Source organism: Pan paniscus, chromosome 2 (assembly GCF_029289425.2).
Source record: "Pan paniscus chromosome 2, NHGRI_mPanPan1-v2.0_pri, whole genome shotgun sequence".
NCBI classification, from domain to species: Eukaryota; Metazoa; Chordata; class Mammalia; order Primates; family Hominidae; genus Pan; species Pan paniscus.
Genome location: NC_085926.1, coordinates 103,317,441 through 103,341,444, shown reverse-complemented (window position 1 = coordinate 103,341,444; position 24,004 = coordinate 103,317,441). Strand labels below are relative to the sequence as shown.

The window sequence follows — 24,004 nt, the reverse complement described above, 5'->3', positions numbered from 1 at the left end:
ATTTTTATTCCTATGTCTCAATTATTTTATTTATGGTGCACGGTGACTGGGAAATCTCAATCTGCAAAATGTTACATGCTTAGTGCTTCATTATGGATACTGATGAGAACAAAAAAGTGCAAATATTAAAAAAAGAGATAATGCAAATATTATTTTTATTTGGCAGTAGAATAAAGTCTCACAACCACACGGAAGGGAGCCCATTCAGTTGTAGCCTAATGTCATTGTATAAGCAAAGAAGCAGAACAGAAATATGAAGTGATTAACCAAAATCTCAGGGCTGCTGGTAAAGGCAGGACTGGGTCTCCTGTTTTCTTCTCCAGCCTTTCATATCCCTCTGCCACTGATCACTACTAAAAGCCCTCAGCAAGAAGGAAGTTCCTGGTCTCAATTATTAACTTGACAATGATCCTGGTAACCGTTACTGATTCAACAATGATGAACCAACACTCAATACTAAATATTTTTCCGTTTAATCACTAAATAATAGAGTTAGTGAAGCAGACTATTTACATAGAATCTGTTTTCTTAAATTCTTTCTTATTGTATTGTTTGTGAAGCAACTATATTTAACAATGTAGGTATGTAGTGAACAAGTACACACAGGTTCTGCTGTGAGAATCAATGTTTTTTTTTTAAGTTAGTAGTACCTTCTGTATCCTTCAAACATCTAAAGAGAAAAAGCTAATAGATGGTGCAATATTTCCAGAAGGCAAAGTAAACATGCAACAAAAAAGTAAAGTAAAAGATGATCTTATGTTTGAAATGTTTCTGAGCTTTGTTTGATGGTTTCTTGATTGTGTGTGTGTGTGTGTGTGTGTGAGGGTGGGAAGGATTATTTATTTTATTTCTATTTCCGCCTGCCCTTCTCTGTAGCAGCAACCTCATTTGGACGCTCAGCCTGTGAGACTACTACAGACTGCTGTGGAACATATAATTAGTCCTCAGTTATTCTAAAGATTTATCTTGTGGAAAAAATCTCAAGATTTCTATTTGGAGAATAACGTGGGGTATAAAAAGAAGAGGCAAACTGAAAATTTGTCAATTTGAACTGTCACGAACATTCAATACAATTTTAAGTAGGGTGAGACTGAAACTATTGGAAAAATAACGTTTATTGGGTGATTTGCTCATGTAACCTTTGATGGGTGCTTTCAGATGAAAGAGTTAAGATCAAAAGAACAGCATTCCAAACATTGGGGAATATGCTTGGAAAAAGAATATAATGATACTAGTTATCTGGTCTTTCCTGAATTAGCGCTTTGCATCTAACATGTATGCTTCTTTTAAATATTCCTAACTTGATGGGAAAGAATATACTTTCCACACAAATTTAATTTTAAATGAAAAAACCTTCAATTCACTAAGGAAACAATTACAGATATATATATATATATATATATATATATATATATATATATATATATATATATATATGGTGGTATAATGACAAGCCCAAGTCTAGACTGTCAGGAAGCAGGGTCTAATGCTAGGGACCCATGGGGAATAGGGATAGGAAGGTAGGGTATAGAGAAACATTTGCACACACTAGACATTTAGGGTAATGTCTACAACCAATGAGGATGGATTTAATTGGGCTCTATTTTTGAAAACAAAACAAAACAAAGAAATCTGTAACTGGAACCAAATCCATTTATGCCGGCCTTGAGTATTTCTATTCAGTTGGCCCATGCATAAACCATTGTGCAGTTGATTCAAAACAGATGTAGAAGCACCTGTTCTAACAATAGACATTTTACTGGTTCACTTCTGTCTTCCTAACTCTGCTTTTCTAATATTAATTTCTTCTTCCTTCAGATTTGTTTACCCAAACTTCCCTTTTCAGAATTTGAGAAGTCACCTACTTGTGTCTCTCTTATACTCATTTCTTAATTTTAACTTCCTCTATAGTCTTGGAAGGTCAACTCTTCGGGTGAAGAGAAGCAGATGCTCACTGCCCAAGTCTTATTTCAGGCCCACCAATGCCTAAGTTTAGAGCAGATCATTCAATAGTATGTGCTCCATTCACCCATGAGGGAGTAGTTTTGAAAACACTGGTTTTCTAGATTCTCACTGGTTCAGTTATGGAACTGAACCTATATAGACAAGTCTTCAGCACCCACCACAGATCTGAATATATTCAAATGCACTCTGTTGAAAGCCAACATGTGCATGGCATATTTATGTAATTTTACTATTAAGTAACATTCTTTAGACTATTTAACTGAGCTTTAGTTTCACTATAGAATTAAGCAGACAAATACAATTCAGAATTCCTAAAACTTAATAAAGAACCATAAATTCACATCTGCTGTTGTAAAATTTGACACACATTGTTAAATTTGGACCAAAATGCTCCGGATTTCAAGACATATTTGCATCAGAATTTCTCTGTAGGAAGTTTCTTTCCAGCCATTGCTCTTCCCACTTCGAAATAAGAATTAACTGAATGTTAGTTATTGAGAAGAGATTCAAATTTGGGCTTACTAGAATGTATTATCAATTAAGCGTCATGGCAAAGCAGTAAAGAAAATTTATTTTACATCATGATGCTACTGGTCCACATAAACAGTTTGTTGTAATTTTAAATAGCAAGTTCCTTTTCATGCTGGCTTTTCATCTTATCTTTCTTTCCTCTCTGAAGAGAGGTCCACTCATTCCTCTCCCCTTTCTCATCAGTACAAGCTGCTCCTTTAAGCTTCACTTGTCCTCCAGCTTTTACAGAATACTCTGTTTTACAGAAATCACATCTTTTACTATAAAACTTGGCTTTTCAATCTAATCCTATTTACATATACTAAAATAAGGCTTGTTAATGATGAAAATTATTTCACCACATTAACCCTAGATTCTATTTCCATGGAAAATTGAGAACTCCATATATTTTTATAAGTTTGTGGAAAGATTATTTTGTTGGATGACAACATCATGAACGTGAAGCCTAGATTACATGCCAAGAATCCAGGAACTAGACAGTATTTGTCTTAGAAATGGGTGACATTTTTTCAAGTAATAGAAAAGATTTTTTAAAAAATTGTCATGTAGCCTCTTTGATTAATCCAGAATCTTAACTGATCACTGATATGGCCCAATTAGGTTTATATATTTCAACAAAGAGAAAGTCTTGTTTACTTGGCTTTATTTGATAATGTCTTTGCTCTGGTTACTTCTTGATACATAAACTATACTGCATTCAAAGTCCTATATTTAAAAGGCTGAAAGTGAGATTACAATTTATAATTTAAAAAATTAAAAAAGAGTCAAAGTTTTTAAACTTAAAATTGGTTATACAAATATATTAGCCATTCTTTCGTAAAGTACTATTTTACATGGAGTACAGCAGGTATTTAATAAACGAGAGTTATCAGTGATAATGTGTTGTATTTATATTGGTTTATCTGGACAAGTATTTTTAATAATATATTAGAAAAGTCTTAGAATTTCTGGGCAAGAATTCAGAAGACAGCTTGCCTCAGAGACCAAAGAAGTAAAAATTTACTAACAAGGTAAATTGGGAAGGTAATACGGGAATTGGCAGAGTAAAACCATGATATAGAAGTTAAAATTCTGAAGGACTGGGAAGGATCAAAAGTAAAGTAAGGAAATAAAACAAAGCTTATAAAAAAGGACTTAAGTTGAAAGAGTATAAGAATTTAAGATTATTTTGTCCAGAGAAGCGACACCAGACTTAAAACTATTAAGTTTTCAGCTATTAAGTACCATTGAATAATGAGATCTGTGATAAATCCAATTCTGCACTGTTTTTATCAGTAAAGATCTATTTCTTAAAATGATATGTTGGTTTCAAGAGCACAAGGTTTATTTTTCAGTAAAAATGAAACATCATTCAAATTTATATAATTTTATTAAGTTAGTGACTGAATTTTAAAGTTCTCTTTCAATAGTCAATAGTTTTGTAAAAATAAAACCAGATTTTCTCCAAATTTTCTCTGATATTTTACTCTTAAGAGCATTCAAGACATGGTCCACAGTACAGATGTATTTTCAGTGGTACAAATATATTAAATACTGCCTGCATGACTGATCAATCTGCTTATGAAGTCTTTCCTATATTATTTCTGCTAGATTATGAGAAATGCCCTGATCCAAAGGTTTAATCTATTAATTAAAAATAGAAGAACTAATATTACCATTCATTTACTTCTATTTTGATTGTATGTCTACAATTATCCTGTGGGAGAAAAGGTAGTTTTAGTATCTTCACAAACCTACAGTTTTTAAAATAAATTAGTTTAAATAAATTTCTATAATTCTCAGGATGATCTCACATTTAATGAACAGACTATGTTCAATATCTATGGAAACTCAAGAAGAGTACTTATGTTAACTTGGATTGGCACTCGGAAGAAATCTAACTTTATTCCATTTGTTTTAACACTCAATTTGCATAGCATGGGTAGAATAAGGCAAATTCTTTTTAGGACCATATTTTAGGAGAGTTGTCATTCCCTCAATTTTTAAAAGAAATTGAACAATTTTCTCAATGTAGATATTTCTTATTCATACAATATTATATGTTGTTGTTTAAAATAGGCTTCATTGATAATTATGAAATGTAATTTTGACTAATGCCTTTATTCAATTGTCATGTATGTACTGAGAATGTACTATGTATCAGTAGACTAAGAAATCTAATTTTGACTAATGCATTTATTCAATCATCATGGGTATGTACCGAAAATGTACCATGTATCAGTAGACGCTGGGTAGAAAGAAGATTAAGTAGACACAGCTCCTGCCTCCAGGAACATAAAAATTCACGAAGGGAGAGAAAGAAGAATAAATAGGCAATACATGAAATGAACTCTGGAACTACAGAGGACAGGCACCTTAGAGAGATCAGGGAAGAATTTCTGGAGGTGATGGCATATAAACTATGTTCTGAAGGATAGGGATACACGTTATTCAGGCAAAGAAAGGGTGATTGAGAGGGTGTGTATAAGCAGAGCAGTTATAAGAGTTGATTCATCTGACAAAGGGCTAATATCCAGAATCTACAATGAACTCAAACAAATTTACAAGAAACAAACAAACAACCCCATCAAAAAGTGGGCAAAGGATATCAACAGACTGTTCTCAAAAGAAGATATTTATGCAGCCAAGAGACACATGAAAAAATGCTCATCATCACTGGCCATCAGAGAAATGCAAATCAAAACCACTATGAGATACCATCTCACACCAGTTAGAATGGCAATCATTAAAAAGTCAGGAAACAACAGGTGCTGGAGAGGATGTGGAGAAATAGGAACACTTTTACACTGTTGGTGGGACTGTAAACTAGTTCAACCATTGTGGAAATCAGTGTGGCGAGTCCTCAGGGATCTAGAACTAGAAATACCATTTGACCCAGCCATCCCATTACTGGGTATATACCCAAAGGACTATAAATCATGCTGCTATAAAGACACATGCACATGTATGTTTATTGTGGCACTATTCACAATAGAAAAGACTTGGAACCAACCCAAATGTCCAACAATGATAGACTGGATTAAGAAAATGTGGCACATATATACCATGGAATACTATGCAGCCATAAAAAATGATGAATTCATGTCCTTTGTAGGGACATGGATGAAATTGGAAATCATCATTCTCAGTAAACTATGGCAAGGAGAAAAAACCAAACACCACATGTTCTCACTCATAGATGGGAATTGAACAATGAGAACACATGGACACAGGAAGGGGAAGATCACACGCTGGGGACTGTTGTGGGGTGGGGGGAGGGGGGAGGGATAGCATTAGGAGATATACCTAATGCTAAATGATGAGTTAATGGGTGCAGCACACCAGCATGGCACATGTATGCATATGTAACTAACCTGTACATTGTGCACATGTACCCTAAAACTTAAAGTATAATAATAATAATAAAAAAGAAAAAAATAAATAAAAAAAGTAAAATAAAATAAAATATGACAATAAAAAAAGAGTTGATTCAGATCTTATGTCACTTTGATGATAGAGGGGAGAAAAGATTAGAAGGGACTAAACAAGTTTGAGAAATATGTTAGAAAATGTTTACTTCTTTTGGTTTCTTAAAATATGATCACTGGACCCTATTTTATTCTTGTGTAGACTCTGAATCTACAGAGTCTACATAAATGTCTTTCGAGCACAGTCACTTGTATACTCCTAAGTTACCTATGGCCTAATTACACTAATGACCTAAAACAATTGCTTTTAGACACTGTAAACTACAGGCTGCAAAGCATCTCATTTTTAGCTTCAAATTCACTTTTAAATTTATATTTCAACCTCAAGATTGCAATGCAATGATGTTTCATTATCAGATGGGAACTATGACATAATGAATATGATACTAACAATTAATGGATAAAGTCTTGGAGTTTGTGAATGGCTTGTTTTACAGAGTGAGTAGATTCAAGGTTACGCCCAATAAAAAACATGACATCACTCTCATTCAGATTCTCTTTTTTGAGTGGAAAGAAAGGTAGAGTGGAGAGGAGCTACAGCTGGCAATTTTATAATTCTGAACCTGTGGCCTCTCTTCTTTATGTATAATATCTATGTGAATCAGTTGGGTGTATAATCGTATTTTGGGGAAGTGGGAAAGATTAACTGAGATTTAATTTATTTAAATACTTGAATAATACTAACACCTCTTAAGAGCTTGCTACTGACAACCACACTGTTTAATGAACTTTATGTGTATTAATTCATTTAACTTTCACAGCTATCCTACAAGATAGGTGCTATTATTCCCATTGCATACATTAGGACAGAAGAGGGTTTAAGCAACGTCCCCAATGCCACCCAACTGGGAAATTGGAGAATGGAGACACAGGTTTCAAAACTAAACAATTTGGCTACAGACACCATATTCTCAAACTCTGATCTATAATGGAAAGTAAGCACAATAAAATGGGCACTTACTTTAAAAGGTATTTTAAATTGTGATTTGTTAAAACTGTGATGAAGAACCCACAGGCCTTTATCACAAAGCTCCCTTCCCAGTATGGCCATCGTGAAAGATAATCTAATTTCAATATGAGATTTTTAAATCTGTTTCTGTGTTGACAATTCTTAAATATACCAGAGAATTGGACCATTTCATTTACTGATATAATTTTAGTAATAAATTAGGAGGTCTAATGTGTGATATTATACAATTTTCTATAGAATGTAATAAAATCATTTCCATTTCAAATTTAAAAATGAGGCCCATCATTGAATTTTTTTTCCTTAATTAGACTTCAGGTAAAATTATTGCTCAACACTGACTCAAACATACAAGTGTGCGTGCATACTCTTCTTCTAAATCAAAATACAGTTTTGAATCTTAGAATTTTTGAGCTGTGAAGAAATCACATGGTACAATACTTCCATGAGAAAAATGAACCTCATAAAAGGTAAATGAATTGTCAGGGTCACACACAGAGTGGATAACTCCCTTATGTAGAAACATCTTAGGAGATGTCTTATAAAATTGAAACCATTTAAATTTTTTAACCATGTTAGTGGATTTGTGACAAAATTATAAATTTTTGAACAAAATCAACCCAACAACTTCTTTCATCATAACAAAATTAAAAGGTAAAGTAATAATAGATAAGATGATGCATATCAATTTAGCTTGAAAACACAATTTGGGATTACCTAAATCAAGGGAATATATGAGAAAATAAAAAAAGGAAGAAGACCATTTCCACGTGGAAATCTGTAACCATTTGGTTAAAAATCTAGGCAGAGTAATTTTAAAAGATTTCGTCTACTATTCAAATATATAACAGTTTTAACTTAATAGCTACCACAAAATTAATATGAAAACATGCATTATTTTATCACTAGAAATGAACTTTGTTCTCTTTTGATGCCTTGGTGTATTAAAGTATGCTTCTCAAGAGTATACCTACTTTAATCATGTCTAGTGAGTTATTATGCAAAAGGTACAAAGAACTAAGAACTGGGGCTTTGAAACACATATTATTTGTGGAAGCATTTTTTGAATTATATGAATAGAAAGAGGATACTATTCACTTTCCAAAATATCCTTAATATTAAAATTATAGGTTTTTAATAATGTTCACTATTAAATTAGAGGTCATTGGAAAATCATAATAAATGGAAGCATCCTACAGTGCTCATAAAAGGAAAGCAGTGGAGCTCCCTCTATTGAATTATACTTGAGAAATAATGTATTTAAAATCATAATTTTATTATCAAAATGAGAGCATTGTAACAATCGGAAATTTTTCTTTCTAAGTTCTAATATTTTCAAATTACAGAAACACATATAATAATGTCAATTTCTGAGAATAATATAGTGCATTACATATGTCTTTATAATTTTAACATGTGTTTTTTTCTCTTTTTTTGTGGAAAATTACATTTTAAAGCTATAATTTTCAATTATGTTCTTTTGTTTTTCCTGAGATGATAAAACTGAAAGGTTACTTGACATTCATTGAGATTATGAAACATTCTAATAAAATATACTTTTCAGTTTAGTTATGGAAGCCCAAAATGTATTCAGATGGAACTGAAATGTTTCTCAATCAGTAAAATGAAGTATTTCACAAGTTTTTCTGATGTGAATAACTGATATTATTAGGTTACTGAAAAATGTGATTCATAATGATTATTATTTGGTTGAGTGTCTACAATGTGCCAGGCACTGACAAACATAATATAAATTCATTACCTTCTTGAATATTCCTACCAAATGAACTTGGTAATACTGCTATCCTCAATTAACAAATGAAAAAACAGACAAAAGCTAGAAAGCTAACTCATGCTCTGATCCATAGCCCAAGCTCTTGAGCTCTTATCTAAAGAAATCTATGCTATGCATTGACAGTCTGGAGTCTCTGAGCATAGACAGTTCATGAAGATCAAGCAGAGAATAGGTCTTCTAATACCATGGAGATACGGCCATACTGTCTACCATCAAATCACTACTCAAGCAGTTCAAATCATTTCTAACCAAACACTTTGGATGGATTCTAGAAAATGATAACCTCCAAACCATACCCTGAAACCCTACTCCTTTTTTACTATTTTATAATCTCTTTTAGAAAGGTGGCATTTTCTAACAGCAAAGAGGAAAACAGCTGAGTGGATAAAGGTTTTGTTTTAATAAACAGATATGTATTTGCCATTCTAGTATGATAAGAGAAGCTATTTAATCTTATACTAAACAAGCATTTCTCAAAAAAAAAAAAAACTATTTGAGAACTAGCCAGTATCCATTGAGGCTGGGTGGAACAGGGGATTTATGTAATGGAGTAAATCCAAATATAAATTACATTTTACTCTTAGATCTGATATCAAAACTGTTATTCATACTTAGATCCATGACCATCTCTGCAAAAATATAAAACCTATACCTTAAAATCACCATAAACATTCTTCTTAGAAAGTGTCGTACCTATCACTAGGTAGGGAAAATGCTTGCAGAATAAAGTATAAGTGCCCCAGATTTGAACATCTAAATTAAATACCAGGCAGAAACTGCTTTACTCATGAAATTACAGTATGTGCATACAAACATTACCTCCATTATGAATATTTATCATTTGTTTAAAAATATTACTTTCGGCATATAATTTTTCAAAACCATATATATATATATATCCTGCTATTTTCTATGTAAAAGTGACTAAAATAGATTTTATTCCTACTTTCCTTAATGGGTTAAAAAATTACAGGTGAAAAATATTTGGTGGCACTGATTTTTAAAAAATATTTGTAAAATATTGTACTTTTTATCAGCTTATACAAAATTCTGACAAGCTTTGTTGGAAGAATTGTTCAAAAGATGATTTACTGAAGCCTTAAACTTGTTGGAATAATTGTTCGAAATATGATTTACTTAAAAATAACTGAAGTTTGTTTAGTAATGACTATTATACAGGGTTTACAAAGTGGCATTAGTCAGACCACCCATACAATGTATACTGTACCTACAACGAACTAATACAAATATTTGGAAACCATTTCTTTGTGTTGAAAAGCAGTATTAAATTCACTTATGGCTCAAATGTGGCTGTCTCTTAATCCTGATTGTACAGAGTATTAATTTTACAAAATGGAAGAAGTGATGGCTTATAATTATACAGTTTATGTTCTAAAAGTTAGCAATCTTATGTAGAAAGAACAATAATAAAAATTCATGGTAAATACCTGTCTTTTCCCATTTCTGGCCCAATCTCATGTATAATAAAGTTAGGCACCAATATAGATTTTGCCTTGTATGTGAATGTATATGCCTACTACTCCTATAATTCTAACTTTTCCAATAAGCTTTAAATAAATGAAAACCAACTTATGATACTGGTTAAAAAGAGGAATGTAATAGTACAGATTTATGAAGAGAGTTTAAGAAAGAGGCATTATCTTACTTTTGTTGGGATGTTTTTTAAAGATGTGTACTCTTTGAGCAGTAATTTTAGAATTTCTTTCTAAATGAAAAACACATCTTCTTTGACTCAGTAATTTCACTTCCAAGACATTTTACCAACAACTGCCACCAATTGCTTATATGGACAATAACATGTATTAGGATGTTCACTGCTCTAGTTTGTAACAACGAAAGACTGGAAACAACCTAAACTTCCAGGAACTTGTGAAATGGTTAAATTAATGATGATAGTACAGTAAAATCCAATGCACGCTTTTTAAAAATGAGGTAGAGCTATAGGTGCTGCTATGAGACAATTTTCTAATCTCCAAAATGTACTGCTAAGTGAAAAAGGAAAGGTACAAAATGATGTATATGGTATGTTTCCACTTTATTTTTTAAGTAGGGAGGTATACATACAAATATTTACTAATATGTGAATATTTCAATAAGACAAAGACATCCTCTTGTAGATCCCACAACTGGCAAGTCAATTAGGGAGACTGCAGGAAAGTATTTGAACAACTTCAAGGAATCCTTGGTTTTTGTCTCAACCTTCAAAACTTCTTTAGTTTTCCTGAAAAGGGATAGGCACATTTTCACCTCCAGGAGTTAGAAACCATGTTTCTTACCACCTTAGCATCCTCAGTCATGTTATTTCCTCAGCCCACATCCTTTGCTAGATTATTCCTCAGCACATAGCTCAGATATCACTTCCTGCTAGACGTTTTCTGAGTTTCTCTTAAACCCCAGACTAGATCTGGCCCCTTTGTTGTAAAATGCTGTTCATTGTTCTTGTGACATTTACCAAAATTTCTAGCAAATAGTTATATAGTTAATTAATTGATATCTGTTTCCCTGAGAGAACATAACATCTTTGAGTGATAGGATCTTGAATGTATAGTAATTAGTTTATTTCCATATCCTCAAGCACAATGTGTAGTACATATTGAGCACTCCATTAATATTTGTTGAAAGCTGTTATATATGCTGAATGATCAATTGACATGAGTTTTAGTTCTGGATTGGCCAACAATGTGACCTTAGTCAAGTAGTTAAGTAATTTTTAGGTTCTTTACAGGTCAAAACCTTTAATCTATGAGTTTAGGCACAAACGAAACTGAAAACATGTCACTAGGAATTGTGGTTAATTTGCTTCTGGATTTTAGGTAATCTCTTAACCTGTGGTTTCATTTATTTCAGCTCTCAAATGGGGGGCTAAACAAAAAGAACATCAAAAGAACATTCTCATTTTTCCAACAACCCTTCTTTTACCATATTTTAACTTGTGACAATAAATTGCATGCCTCTAATCCTTCAGAATTCATTCTGTCTCTGTCTCTGTCTCTCTGTCTTTCTCTCTCCTCTCCAGCCCCCAACACACACAAACTCACACACACTGAACTTTCCATAATTTAACTCTGGAGAGAGTTAAGGTTTTAGCTCTAAGTGAAAGTATTCTTATTCAACACTGCTTGAGCCTCTCAAAAGGCCGTATGTTTTGCCCAAGGATCTAGAAGGTGAAAATTGTTAATACAGGGTCAAAGTTTCCACGATAAGCGTCTTTGCTGTTGTCACACCCTTGACTACAACCGTGTCCTAGCCATACTGTTGGTGGCCACATCAGGTCGCCTTTTCTGACTGATACAACTTAGTTTGCATGTACAGAAGAATGCTGGGGCTTCCTTCAACATCCCTGATTTTTTTGAGAACAAAATTGGTAGTGTGATTACTGAGAAATCTCATAGAAGAACAGAATGGGAGTTGTACAATTTGCTGCAAAAGGAATTCAAGCTCATACTGAAATAGTTCTTCCCTAAATAACCCCGTAGCTAAGTGTAGCTCCCAGGTGAATTTCAAACAAAATTATTCCCTTGGCATCTGAGGTCAATTTAGTTTCCATTCCAAACCATGGGATCCTTAATGTTTCATATCCACAACATTCTGGAATTCTAGAGGCTACAACCTCACATCTTTCTTTCTTATACATGACACGAAAGGGGCATATAACCCATTAATGGTATTTCACTGTAGCTGATAATTAAATTTAAATGGGTTAAAAATATGCACTTGGTTAGGATGAAGAGTGCATTTATCACAGCGAAGTACTCCAAGACATAAAGACAAGTTACAAATTATTGTGGAGCCTGTGTGATGTGTTATGCAAAATGCACTTCTGAAAATGAAAAAGGATGCCATTAATAATTGTACCAGCTCATGAGGCATAAACCAGGACAGTCTTAGGTATACCAAGATGAATGAATGGTCAACCTACTAATAATATGCATATTAAGCAAGATAGCACCAAAAGATATAAAAGAAAGAAAATAAATGTCTATAATAGGTAACACAGAAGTTGACAACAAATGACACCATAGGTGTCACCTGGGGAATGGTTAGCTGATTGTACCACAAATAAGCTGAATTTAGAAGGGTTCAATATGTAGGTTTCAACCCTGAAAACTTAGAAGCTTCTTTTGGCTGCTTACCAAACGTTTTCCCATCTTTTAGAGATGAATTCTCACTAGCCAAACTCATAAACAAGCTTATTGGTATACATAAGAGCAATTATTGCCAAGGGAATACAATGCTTCTCTTCCAGCTAGTGCATCCTCTGACTGTAAACTGGCTATATAAGAAGTCACATTGGGCTCGGTGCGGTGGCTCATGCCTGTAATCCCAGCACTTTTGGAGGCCACGGCAGGTAGATCACCTGAGGCCAGGAGTTCCAGACCAGCCTGGCCAACATGGCGAAACCCAGTCTCTACTAAAAATACACAAAATTAGCTGGGCGAGTTGGTGGGCACCTGTAATTCCAGCTACTTGGAAGGCTGAGGCAGGAGAATCGCTTGAACTCGGGAGGCAGAGGTTGCAGTGAGCAGAGATCGCACCATTGCACTCCAGCCTGGGTAACAAGAGCGAGACACCGTCTCAAAAACAAAAACAAAAACAAAAACAAAAAACCAACATCACATTATAATTAGAAGATTTCTTAGTGACCATGAAATTCCAGCATGGGAAAGTTTACTATATGACTTGAATATTCAGAGCATTATGTTCTTTTTTAAGAAAAAAAGAAAATAGAGACGGAGTTACACAATATTGGCCAGGCTGGTCTCGAACTCTTGGCCTCAGGTGATCCGCCCGCCTCAGCCTCCCAAAGTGCTAGGATTATAGGTATGAGCCACTGAGCCTGGCCCCAGAATTAGGTTCTTATAATGAGTTTTATCTATCTCAACAAAAAGCTATACTTGCTAAGGAGACTGGGCAAGTCATGTCTGCCAGTTAGAGGGGCCACTTACTTTCACCATAAAAGAAAGTGTTTGGATTCATTAAGTATAATAGCTTCAATAACCACATTTGGCCCAACTCCTCTACTTTTTCTGTGTTTCTCCAATGACCAAAGTCTTTTTCATCCTTAATCACAGGTGCTTTATGAATATACATGTTCTTTTCTTTTTGTTTTTCATTAATACTACTAAAGTGCCATCAGGTCTTGATAGCCTGTCCCACTCTGTTCTTTCATGATGGTTTTATTTTCCAGTTCAATTCTCAGTGAGGAATATTATATCCTCAACTCCCAAACTCCTTGAGAAAATTTCTTAGTAATGCATGAATGTCAGGTGCTGCCATATGGAGTTTAATTCTCCACATATGCATTGCTTCTACTGTATTTAATGCAAAGAAAAAATGTGAAGCAGCTTCTAGGTGTCAAGCTCTTAACTAGACTTGAGGATACATAGACAAAGATGATATATGGTATTCAAAAAATTTATGTTCAACTGAAAAAAGTCACCAATATCATAATACAATGTGGTAAAAACTACAGCAAAGACAAGTACAGGGAAAAGGAAAAGGGAAAAGTTAAGACTCACTTTAGTCATTATCAACATTCCAATGTTGATTTTGCACCAAAGGCAAGTAAGTACAGGAAAGTTTTTTTTTTCTTCATTCACAGTTCAAATAAGGTAATCTAGACTCTCTCTAAAACTATACAGATGGAGAGGATAAAAATCTACTTATATCAATTTCTAAGGTGAAAGTATCTTTGAGATTTATCTCCCTCAAGAAAACATTGTGTTGGAGTCCTGGTTGATATCTTAATCTACAAATTCAGTTAACTTCTCTAGTGAAATCATCATAATAAGTTAAAATAATCAAAAATAAAGTCTTTTTTAATTACAAGTTCCAATCTTCCTAACATTTATGGATTTGATATTACTGGTTTTCACTGTTTACTGTAACCCCATAATCCATTATAAGTAGTAATTTTTTTTTCTAAAAGCAGGTGTGTGAAAATCCTACTGGAGAGTCAACCTACCTGGCTGCTAACCCAACTCATAACATGAAAAGGGTATTGCTTTATTATTCATTTATTCATGGAAACTCATATGATGTAATAAAAAACTTGCTTGAGAAAAAGGGCCAGGTGAGGGTAAAATTTTTCTAAAACTTGAAATGTGATTTTGCAGAGCTAAACAAATTATTCATAGTGGAAGTGTCATTGAGCAAAGGCCAGAAGACTACAGCAATTGCCATGGTCATAGTATGTTTTCCTGTGAATGAACATCAAGGGTCTATAATATTTATAGGATTTGAGAAGATTGCAAAGGTTTAGTTTCATCTCATAGATGTTTTTGGTCTTACTTGGGCCAAGATTTTGCATCAGTTCCTTAAGTGATACAGAAAAGAGCTAAAACAATAACAATAACAGTAATAGAGAAGCAAATCAGAGAAGCTGGACAGCTGTCTAATTTCTGATTAACCTATTCCCCAGCAGTTTAGTTTCATTGTGTTGAAGTACTATGAATTCTTAGACCAGACAAGTATAGACATGTTCATTGAAGTACCTCAACTCAAAGTCAAATTAAGGAATCCTTTGGTTAGAAGATGTTTTGGATTGTGCGCAACTCTGATTTCCCCTTCAATGGAATGGATAATTGAGAACTGACTGGATAAATAAGAGAGGAAGCATTAAAAGCTAATTTCATTCTTGGAACATAGACTACAGTAATGGGCTATGATAATAGGTTAGCATAAAACAATTGCTGAATATCATAGCACATTTGGAACTAGGCCTATCTGAAATATATAAGGTATTCTATTCAATAATAAGGGAGAAAAGAGAATGTAAAATTTATTATTTAAGCAGAGAAATTAGCTGCATGAAAATATCAGTAACTCCAAAAATATGGTAATGACTTACATACTATAGGGACACTATAATAATTGTAGGATTTAGATTTAACCTTACCAAATAGCCTGCAATATCCTCTTCCTGAATATAGAATATCTATTTTAGTCTTGAATTTACTCTCCACAAGGAAAGGAAAATTCTACCCTAATAAAAAAAGTAATCAAAAGTATAAATGGATTTTTTTCCATTTCTTATTGAAAATAAACTGAGTTGAAATCCAAAAGTAATAACCAAATAAATGTTATCACCCACCACTCCCAAGAAACCATTCTTTAGTATTCCAGTAAGTTAGTTCATTCTTCATATGTCACATACATGTGTCACACACATAATGTGTAAGAAATGAGATGAGACTCTGTGAAAACTTAACAATGAAGAATAAAATTAACACATTGTGAGAAATTGCATTTAAGTTTCTATGTATACATTGAGACAGAGACATATTCTTCTACCATAGCTATACCTAAGTGGATCTTCTGCATATCTGGGCTATAAATTGCATGTGTCTACTTGAGTGAATACCTTCAGGGAGCTAGAACTCTTTGATGGTGTTTTAGGCTAAATAAATGGCCAGAACAGAAAGAAGTGTGTTTGGAAATGTAAAACATGGTGATTATAAAGCATTTAAAATACTATCTGACAAACTGCTGCCATCTTACACCAAGTAATACTGACAACTTAGGTGGTACTAAGTTTTACAAAGGCCCATGGTTAGTGGCATGAAAATTTGATGGAGAAAAAGAAAAAAGAGAGAGAGAAAAAAAGAAACATCTTTCCATTATTTTAATAAAATGATAAAAGTGATAATTAAGTGGAATAAATTAAAGAGTGTTATTCTATTAACAATATAATAAAAGCCTTAATTAAAATAGCACGTTTTACTTAAAAAATTTGAAATGCTGAGCAAGGGAATTACTAATCTCAACACAATCAGAACCACACATTGCACAGAAAGAAATTCACAGATGGGAAATAAAAAAGAGCAGAAAAATAATTTTCCCAAGGTCACAACATTCTTACATGACATAGTTAGAAACTGAACACATGAATACTGACTACAATATACAATTTTTCTAATAACACAAGACTATTTAATTAATTTTCTTCTTTTTGATAAGTCAATGGTAGACATGCATTTTCATCTGAATGTCTATTAAAAAAGATAAGCTAGTTTGAATTTTTTACAAAGTCAGAAAAGGTTTGGAATCTGGTAAGACAAGATATTTTGGATTTCTACAAGTTTTAAAACAATAGAAAAATATTAGTATTTTCTATTTCCTTCTGTCTTGCATTTACAACCATGTTGCAAATCAACTTTTTGAGCAACTTTAGGATGTACAATATGAGGCTTTGTCATATGAATATTTAAGCATAAACCATCATTTACATCTCATTCTAGGTACTATGTATGCAGTTTATATAGGAACAGGTTTGCAGGAGAGATGGGTTACACTAGCAGGGCTTTCTGAGGCCTACTATCCTTTCCTACTTTTGGGTCCTCTTTTCCCAGGAGAGTGGAAGGCTAATTTCTCTCCTTCATGCTTTTTTTTTTTTTTTCCCCCTACTAAGGCTGGAAAGAGTAAGCATAGATATTATCATGAATTTTTAAAGGTAGAAAAAAAAAGGAAATTAGAAATTGGGGTCTACTGATACTTTTCTAATAATACAATTTATATGAATTTTGTCTAGACTGAGATCCTTAGAAAAATAGTGTTGAAAAATGACTCTGCCTGCCTAAATTGGTTTTTTACCTTAAGACTTCAGAAACAAAGAGTTTTTGAGCTGGGAGACATTTCAGAGAGCAGGCCTGTAGTCTGTCTTTTTATTTTGTATGAGAAAACTGAGGCTCAAAAAGGTTAAATGACTTGCTCAAGTGCCTGAAGGTAGATGTCCTGAAGAAAGCCTAGAAAAGCAATTTACTGCAAATAATGCTCCATTAAATTGTAAATTGCTATTGGATTAAATAAATCCTTAAGGAAAATATATATATATATATATTGGCTGTTAAACAGTTTTTAGTTTTTAAATTAATCAATTTCAATAGTCCTACATCAATAGTCTTTGAAAGGACATTATTTGAGTTGATGCTTTCCCAAGTCCTGTTGAGATCAATTGATATGTTTCAAACATAATATCCCACTGAAGAAAGCTTTATGTGTGCTTATGTCTTAGAATGAATCTTATACCAGTGAGATCAGTGAGTAGTTATGAAAAATCCCATAGAGGGGTTCACACAGATGACCCAAGTGAAGAAAGAGTTAACTGCAGCGCCCCACCTCCTTGTAAATAATCCAGAAAAGCTTTTTTTTTTTTCTTAAGCAATACAAAATGTCACCACAGGCTGACGCTCTTTCTACAAGAATAATGAGAATATTGCTACCTCGGATGTTGAACACACACTTCATTGCCTTTATCTCTGAATTCAGTTTTCGTGGTTCATATATTTTTCTCCTCCTTTCAAAACAGGTAACGTGGCACGCCTAAAATATATCAATGACTTTGTAGCGACTACAAGCCGAAAGACCCGGGGAAGCAGTTTCACAAACTCGAGTTTTTGACCTCTACAACTGGACATACACTATTAAAACTGCTCCGGAAATGAAGAGTGGCCGGCAGGGAAGTCAGTTACCCCGCTCAAATGAAGCCGGCCTTTGGCACCGCACCCCCACCGGGCTCTGCTATGCAGAGGGCTCCGAAGAAGGCGCACTTACTGTCCAAGACTTGCTTCCTCAGTGTAGACACGGCGCCTTTAGTGCTGTAACCTTTCCTTTTAAAACACACTGATACTGCAATGAGAATTTCGGCAATGCCAGCTCGGTAATTCACCGAAACCACGGATCTGAGGGTCCAGGGCCGATATCGGATCCTCAGATTCACGGTGGCTGGTTGCGGTGAGCCGGGGCTAGCCGCTCGCCGAAAGCGCGCAGCTCGGTGCCCCCTGGACACACGAGCCTGTGGCGCCAAAAGAACCACCGTGAAGGAGGTCTGAAAGCGGAACTTTCCCCCTTTTAGCAGTTAAATATGTAGAAAAACCTATCCTGCGACGTGGCCCGCCTGTGACGGCAGAGAAAAGGAAACTGGTTATGTGCCTGTGTCAGGGGTGTGGACGAGGGTGAGATTACATTCTCCAAGTCTCGAGGGGGTTAATCGGAAAACCAACTGTGGGCGTGTGGACGTTTGCATGTTACAAACCGACATCACCCTTGTCCTCCCTTCTTGACTCATTCCCTGGCTCCAAAGTGTCCTTTCCTCCATCGGACAGTGGAATCTCGAAAAAGTGAAATCCACACTGTGCCAGGCCCAAGGGGGTCTCGCCTTTCCACCTACCTCCCCAGCGTTGTTACACTAGGACACCTGCTTTAAATCCGGTTGAACTATGGTTTCACAGTCCCCGCCCCAGAGCCCGAGATTGTCAGAGAACGCAGACGCCTTTTTTTTCCCTCAGCCTCAGAAACATCAGGTGAGCTCATTACCTCACCCAGAAATGTAACTTTAATAAAGAGATCTGGAGAGGGCACTCCTCCCGCCCACACACACAGCAACGGCAGCAGCAGCAGCAGCTCGCAAAGACTTGTAATCTCTTCCTCAGGCTCTGGCCCCCAAACCCCTCTCCCCGCCAGTTCCTGGGAGAGATTCAGAGGCTTTCAAACCTCTTCTGTGACCTGAGCTTGCCGACAGCTGAAGGGATGTGCACGGATAAAAGGAAGTGAGATTTTTCTTTGATAAAAGCTAAAGAAAAAGCTAAGAACAAACAGGCCAAAATACCAGGAAGTAGGAGTTTAACTGGCAACTGTCTACGCAGGGATAGAAAAAAAAACTTCAAAGAAAAAAAATCCCCTAAATTTTCAGTTTAGGGGAGCAAAGGAACCTGCTGCTCTGTCAGGCAACTGTGAGCGCACGGAATACCCTGTTAGAACAACTTGTGTCAGCCGCCAGGCGGGCCTGAGGATACCAGGGCCAGGGGACGTCCCCGAGGGTGTGGAAAGGGATTTCCCGCGAGATATTTTAGTTGTTGGGAATTTTGCCTTTTTTTTTTTCTCTCTCTCTCTCTCTCTTCCAAGACTCAGTACAGAACTGAGAACTGAGGCTCTATGAGCAGGTCCTGGAAATTCACAAACCTCTCACTGAGGTGTCTCCCAGACCTACCTACTAATTCCTGTTCAGGCTGTGTTATCTGCCTGCGGTCACCCTTTCACTCACCACCCGCCCAGACAATGGACGGGGACCGCAGGGGGGAACGTTGAAACCACGATTTTAAGCTTTAGCAGGTTTCTCAAGGGGGGCGGGGGGAGGTGATTAAAGTCCTCTCCTTCTCTACCCCTCCCATCCCTTCCTCAGCTCACCAAGGGGAAGTTACTAGGGGATTTATCACGAAAAAGTGCCGGCAGTTATTTCATCCGAGAGCTAAGCGAAAGAAAAACTGCTCGGGGCGCAGTGACGTGGACTTGGATACCCAGAGACAGGAGGAACTGTCAGAGGGCAAGAGTCCGCCGCCTAGCTGGGAGCCGCAGGGACAAGGGGAGAGCGTCAGGCGAATCCTGCCCACCCCGGAGCACCAAGTTCCTGGAGATTCACCCAGTTTCCCCAGCTTGATGCCCAAACTTGAGCTAACCAGCCAAGCCCAAACGTGCGGCACAGGTGACCGAGCCCGGGGACAGCTCTGTGCCGGGACAGCAGTCCCCTTACCTCCCCCACGCGCCTGGGCGCACTGCCTCGGGGGTGCGAGGCTGGGACGGGGACCTAGGAAACTGCTCCAGGCCCACGTCTGTCTGGGGCTGCTCCCAGGCCCTTGCTCACCTGGCCTGAAGACGGTGGCGGAGATCAAGAGGCAGAAGAGCAGACGGCAGGAACTGGCCCCCTTGGATTCCATATTCCTCCTCCTTCTTGGTGGGCCACTGACGGAGTCCACGCCGCAGGAGGGGGCGTCGTCCCGGGCCCCGCGGTGCCCGCGCGCTGGCGGGTCCCGACGCAGGGGCAGCGTCTTCTCCCAGACACACCGTCCCCTGGGCTGTGGCGCTGCACCTTCGGTTCTCTGCCGCACGCAACTTTCCACCACGCAATGCCCCCAACTCCTCCTCCCTCCCGGTCAACACCAGCCCACGGGCCCTTCGGCTGCTCCTCCGGGGACAACGACCCTCTCTTTCCAGGAGACACTTGAGTAATTCGGAAAGGTGTAAGCGGTTCTTTTCGCTGGTATCTTCTTTTATTTTCCTTGTATTGGAATGATAATAATAATGGCAGTGGCAATGTGCATGAAACGCCGGGTGCTAAGAAGGACTCGCAGGAGGCGGCGATGGGGGGGCGGCGGGTCTCCTCAGGTGGCAGCGGTGGTAGCAGCGGCAGCGGCGGCAGCGGTCTCCGGGCTGCTCTGAGTAGAGGGACTGGAAGGCGTGTGTAAGCTGCCTCTTTCCTCCTCTCCCCGCCTCCTCCCTCCCTCCGGTCTCCTCCCCACTTCCCCGGACGCAGCGCAAAGCAGGTGGTTGAAGCGCGGATCCGCAGCCTAGAGGCGCTGCAGGACTGAGTCCGAGCCCTGAGCCCAGCTCCGGGATCAGGGAGAACCGCGTGCCCCGGTCCTGGAGCCCGGATGGGCGGGACTTCACCGCGGCTCCGCCCCCAGGGCCAGGTCCGCCAATAAGAAGCAAGCACAGGAGCCCCGCGCGCGCCAGGGAGAGCCCTGGGACTAACACTTTCTGTGATGTTGCAGCGCCCCAGTGATAAGGCCTCTGGCTTCCAACTGCCCACCCACCCTCGCTGAGGTTTAAAAATCGACTGCCCTCTCCCTCCACCCATACGCCCATCCCACTGACTCATTCTTCAGAGATTTTTCTCCGCCGTGCTGCTGCAGCCTTCTGTCCTGTAAAGAGAATAGTGGGGCAGGGCGGTGGCGGTGGGGAGCGAACCTTGGGTCCAAGAGCGGGAGTGAAGGGAAAAGGAAAGGAAAGGGCAGGAGGAAGTGGCAAAGGTGGAAACTTGCTTCTTGGGAGTTAACAGGAATAGCTACTGGTTGGCAGGGGCAACCCCTGTACTGGACTGATTCCTCCTGTACTTTTCGAATCTCTCTCCTCCCCCTGCTCACCCCCACCACTCCCCTCACACCCGGCTGGCATAGACTTGGTTTTAAAGGAAGACTACGTGAGTCGACTGCCCGGTACCAACAGAAGATATTTGCTTTTCCCGGGAGAAATTAAATCCGGAATTTCTAAACCGTACTTCGTCATACGGATTTTCCCAATGTCTACAAAAGCCCTCTAGAGAGCGTGTCACTTTTTTACTTTGAGTTAAGCGGTGATTTTAAGTTATAGACAGAAAATCCTCAAATTATTTCAGATTAAAAGCCAAGTCCGTCTTGGTCCGTTCCCGAAAGCCAGGCACTCCAGCAGATGGACAGGCTTCTTAGGCAATTTCTAAAGATTGAACCACCTCCCAGGCGGAACATCGGGAAGCTGTGTTGCTTTCAAATCAGGCAGAGAGCATGAAGGAAGATTTTCCTCTAGAACACCGGGGTGGAGCTGTCGGAGCCCTAAGTGGCTCTAAATCAGGGATGCAGGATCACAACTCTCATCACCAAAGAATAATAAAATCTTGGTCCCTGAAGCACTTCGCTGGGGCATTAAATAGCCTTTCGTGCATCACAGGGTCACCCTTTTGTGAGACTGGTCTCCAGCAGAGGATGCCAACTAGTAATCGTTACATACTGCACTTTCATCAGAAAACTGCGAGTTACCAGCGAGATTGGAGACTCGCAACACACAGACACACACACACACACTCACACACTGATTTTTAAAATTATTTATCTTTTAGTGCTCTAAACTATTAAGCCCTATCTTCAGTTGTGATTTTTCTCAAAAGCCTGCTTGTCCTGTTCTTCCAGTTCTCCTTACATTAACAATATTCAAGAGTAGAGCTTTTATACTATATTTTTTTCCTCTCAAAATAAGTAGTTTCTCCCACTTGGTTTAAACATTAACATTTCATTTGCATCTTATGAATCAACAGGAAGGCTATCGCTAGGAGGCAAATGCCTTTTAACTCTATATTCCTTGAGCTAAGCTTGGCTGAAATGCTAGCATTTCCATGGACTCCTGTAGAATTGCTTTAGGGAATTGTTTTCTTTTTCACTGTGGTTGTAAGTGGGGTGTATTAGAATAAATAGACCTGACAATATATTTAACCTAGGTCCGCGAACCCTCTATCTGATCTCCTCTATTTTACGATGGGAGTTAATACAGCATAATTGCTTAAAGGTAGATTTGCAAAAGGAAGACTGATTTGGGCTCTGACACTAACTGTATGATCTTGGTCAACTCACTTAACCTCTTTAAGCTTCAGTCTCCTTTCTTGTAAAAAGTGATAATAGTGCTAGCCTCATGGGATTGCTGTGAAGATCAAATGAGATCAAACACACAAACACACACGTGGAATTCTGGGAGCAACTGACTATACAAATATGTACATATTATACTTATACACAAACGCATGCATATATATATGTGCATATGTATAATATATATTTGAATGTGTAGTCCACTGCTTCCAGAATTGTTTTTAGAAAGGAATGTGTCCTAGTTTAGGAAAATGCGTTGATAAGCCACTTGGACTAGTAACTCCAAAGGCTATTGGTCATAAAAAAAAAAAATGGTGAAACGGCTCTATATTAAACAAAATAATAACCATGAAAATAGAAATTTGGCCTGGGAGTGGGGACGAAGGCAACAATACAAAGCATGAGTTTAGAAATGTTCAAAGGTCTTTAGATCTATTAATTAGCAACACTTACATGTTAGAATATTCTAAGCAATTTATATGAATTAATAGATGTATTCCCCTCATAAAAATTTATTGAAGGAGTTGCTATTTTCATCCTCATTTTACTCATGAAGAAACTGAAACCCAGAGACTCGAAGCAACTTTTCCAAGGTCACACAATGATTCATAGCAATGGTAAAGCCAGGGTTCTACCCAGGCATTCTGATTCTTGAACTGAATTCCTATCTACTTTGCTCATCACTATCCACTTTGCTTATCAAGAATGCATAGCAATAAATGTATGGTTTTTTTGGTGGGGCGATTGATTTAAACATAAGTTCTCTCATCCTTTCACACACATTTTCATTAAGGAAATTTATTAATAAAGCAGCGCACCCTATCTGCATAGGCCAGATACAGTGCATATGAGATGACAAGACCACTTCTAAACTGAAATAATGTAGCATAAGCAAGAGCTCAGAGTTAGAAATAAACATAAAAATGTAAGCTCCACAAAGTAATGTAATTGAATTAATCTTTCAAAATCTAGTCAATGTGGGATTGGATCCATCTTACCTAATTCTTGAGAGGAAGAGTGTTTCCAGCTACATGTAGATCACAGTCACTTTTGTTACAATCGAGAATACATAGTATTCCAATAATATTTA

The 24,004-nt window shown here is 37.3% G+C and overlaps 1 protein-coding gene across 3 annotated transcripts in view; it reads right to left on the bottom strand.

Annotated features, from left to right (window-relative positions):
* Positions 1-22,148, bottom strand: part of ALCAM (activated leukocyte cell adhesion molecule) — a 210,624-nt gene extending 188,476 nt beyond the window's left edge. For all 3 annotated transcript variants that reach the window (XM_055110228.2, XM_055110229.2, XM_063602877.1), the window contains exon 1: positions 20,385-22,148. In XM_055110228.2, the coding sequence (XP_054966203.1) occupies positions 20,385-20,457 (73 nt within the window). In that variant the 5' untranslated portion in view covers positions 20,458-22,148. The remainder of the gene's footprint in view (positions 1-20,384) is intronic.
* Between the last annotated feature and the right edge of the window lie 1,856 nt (positions 22,149-24,004).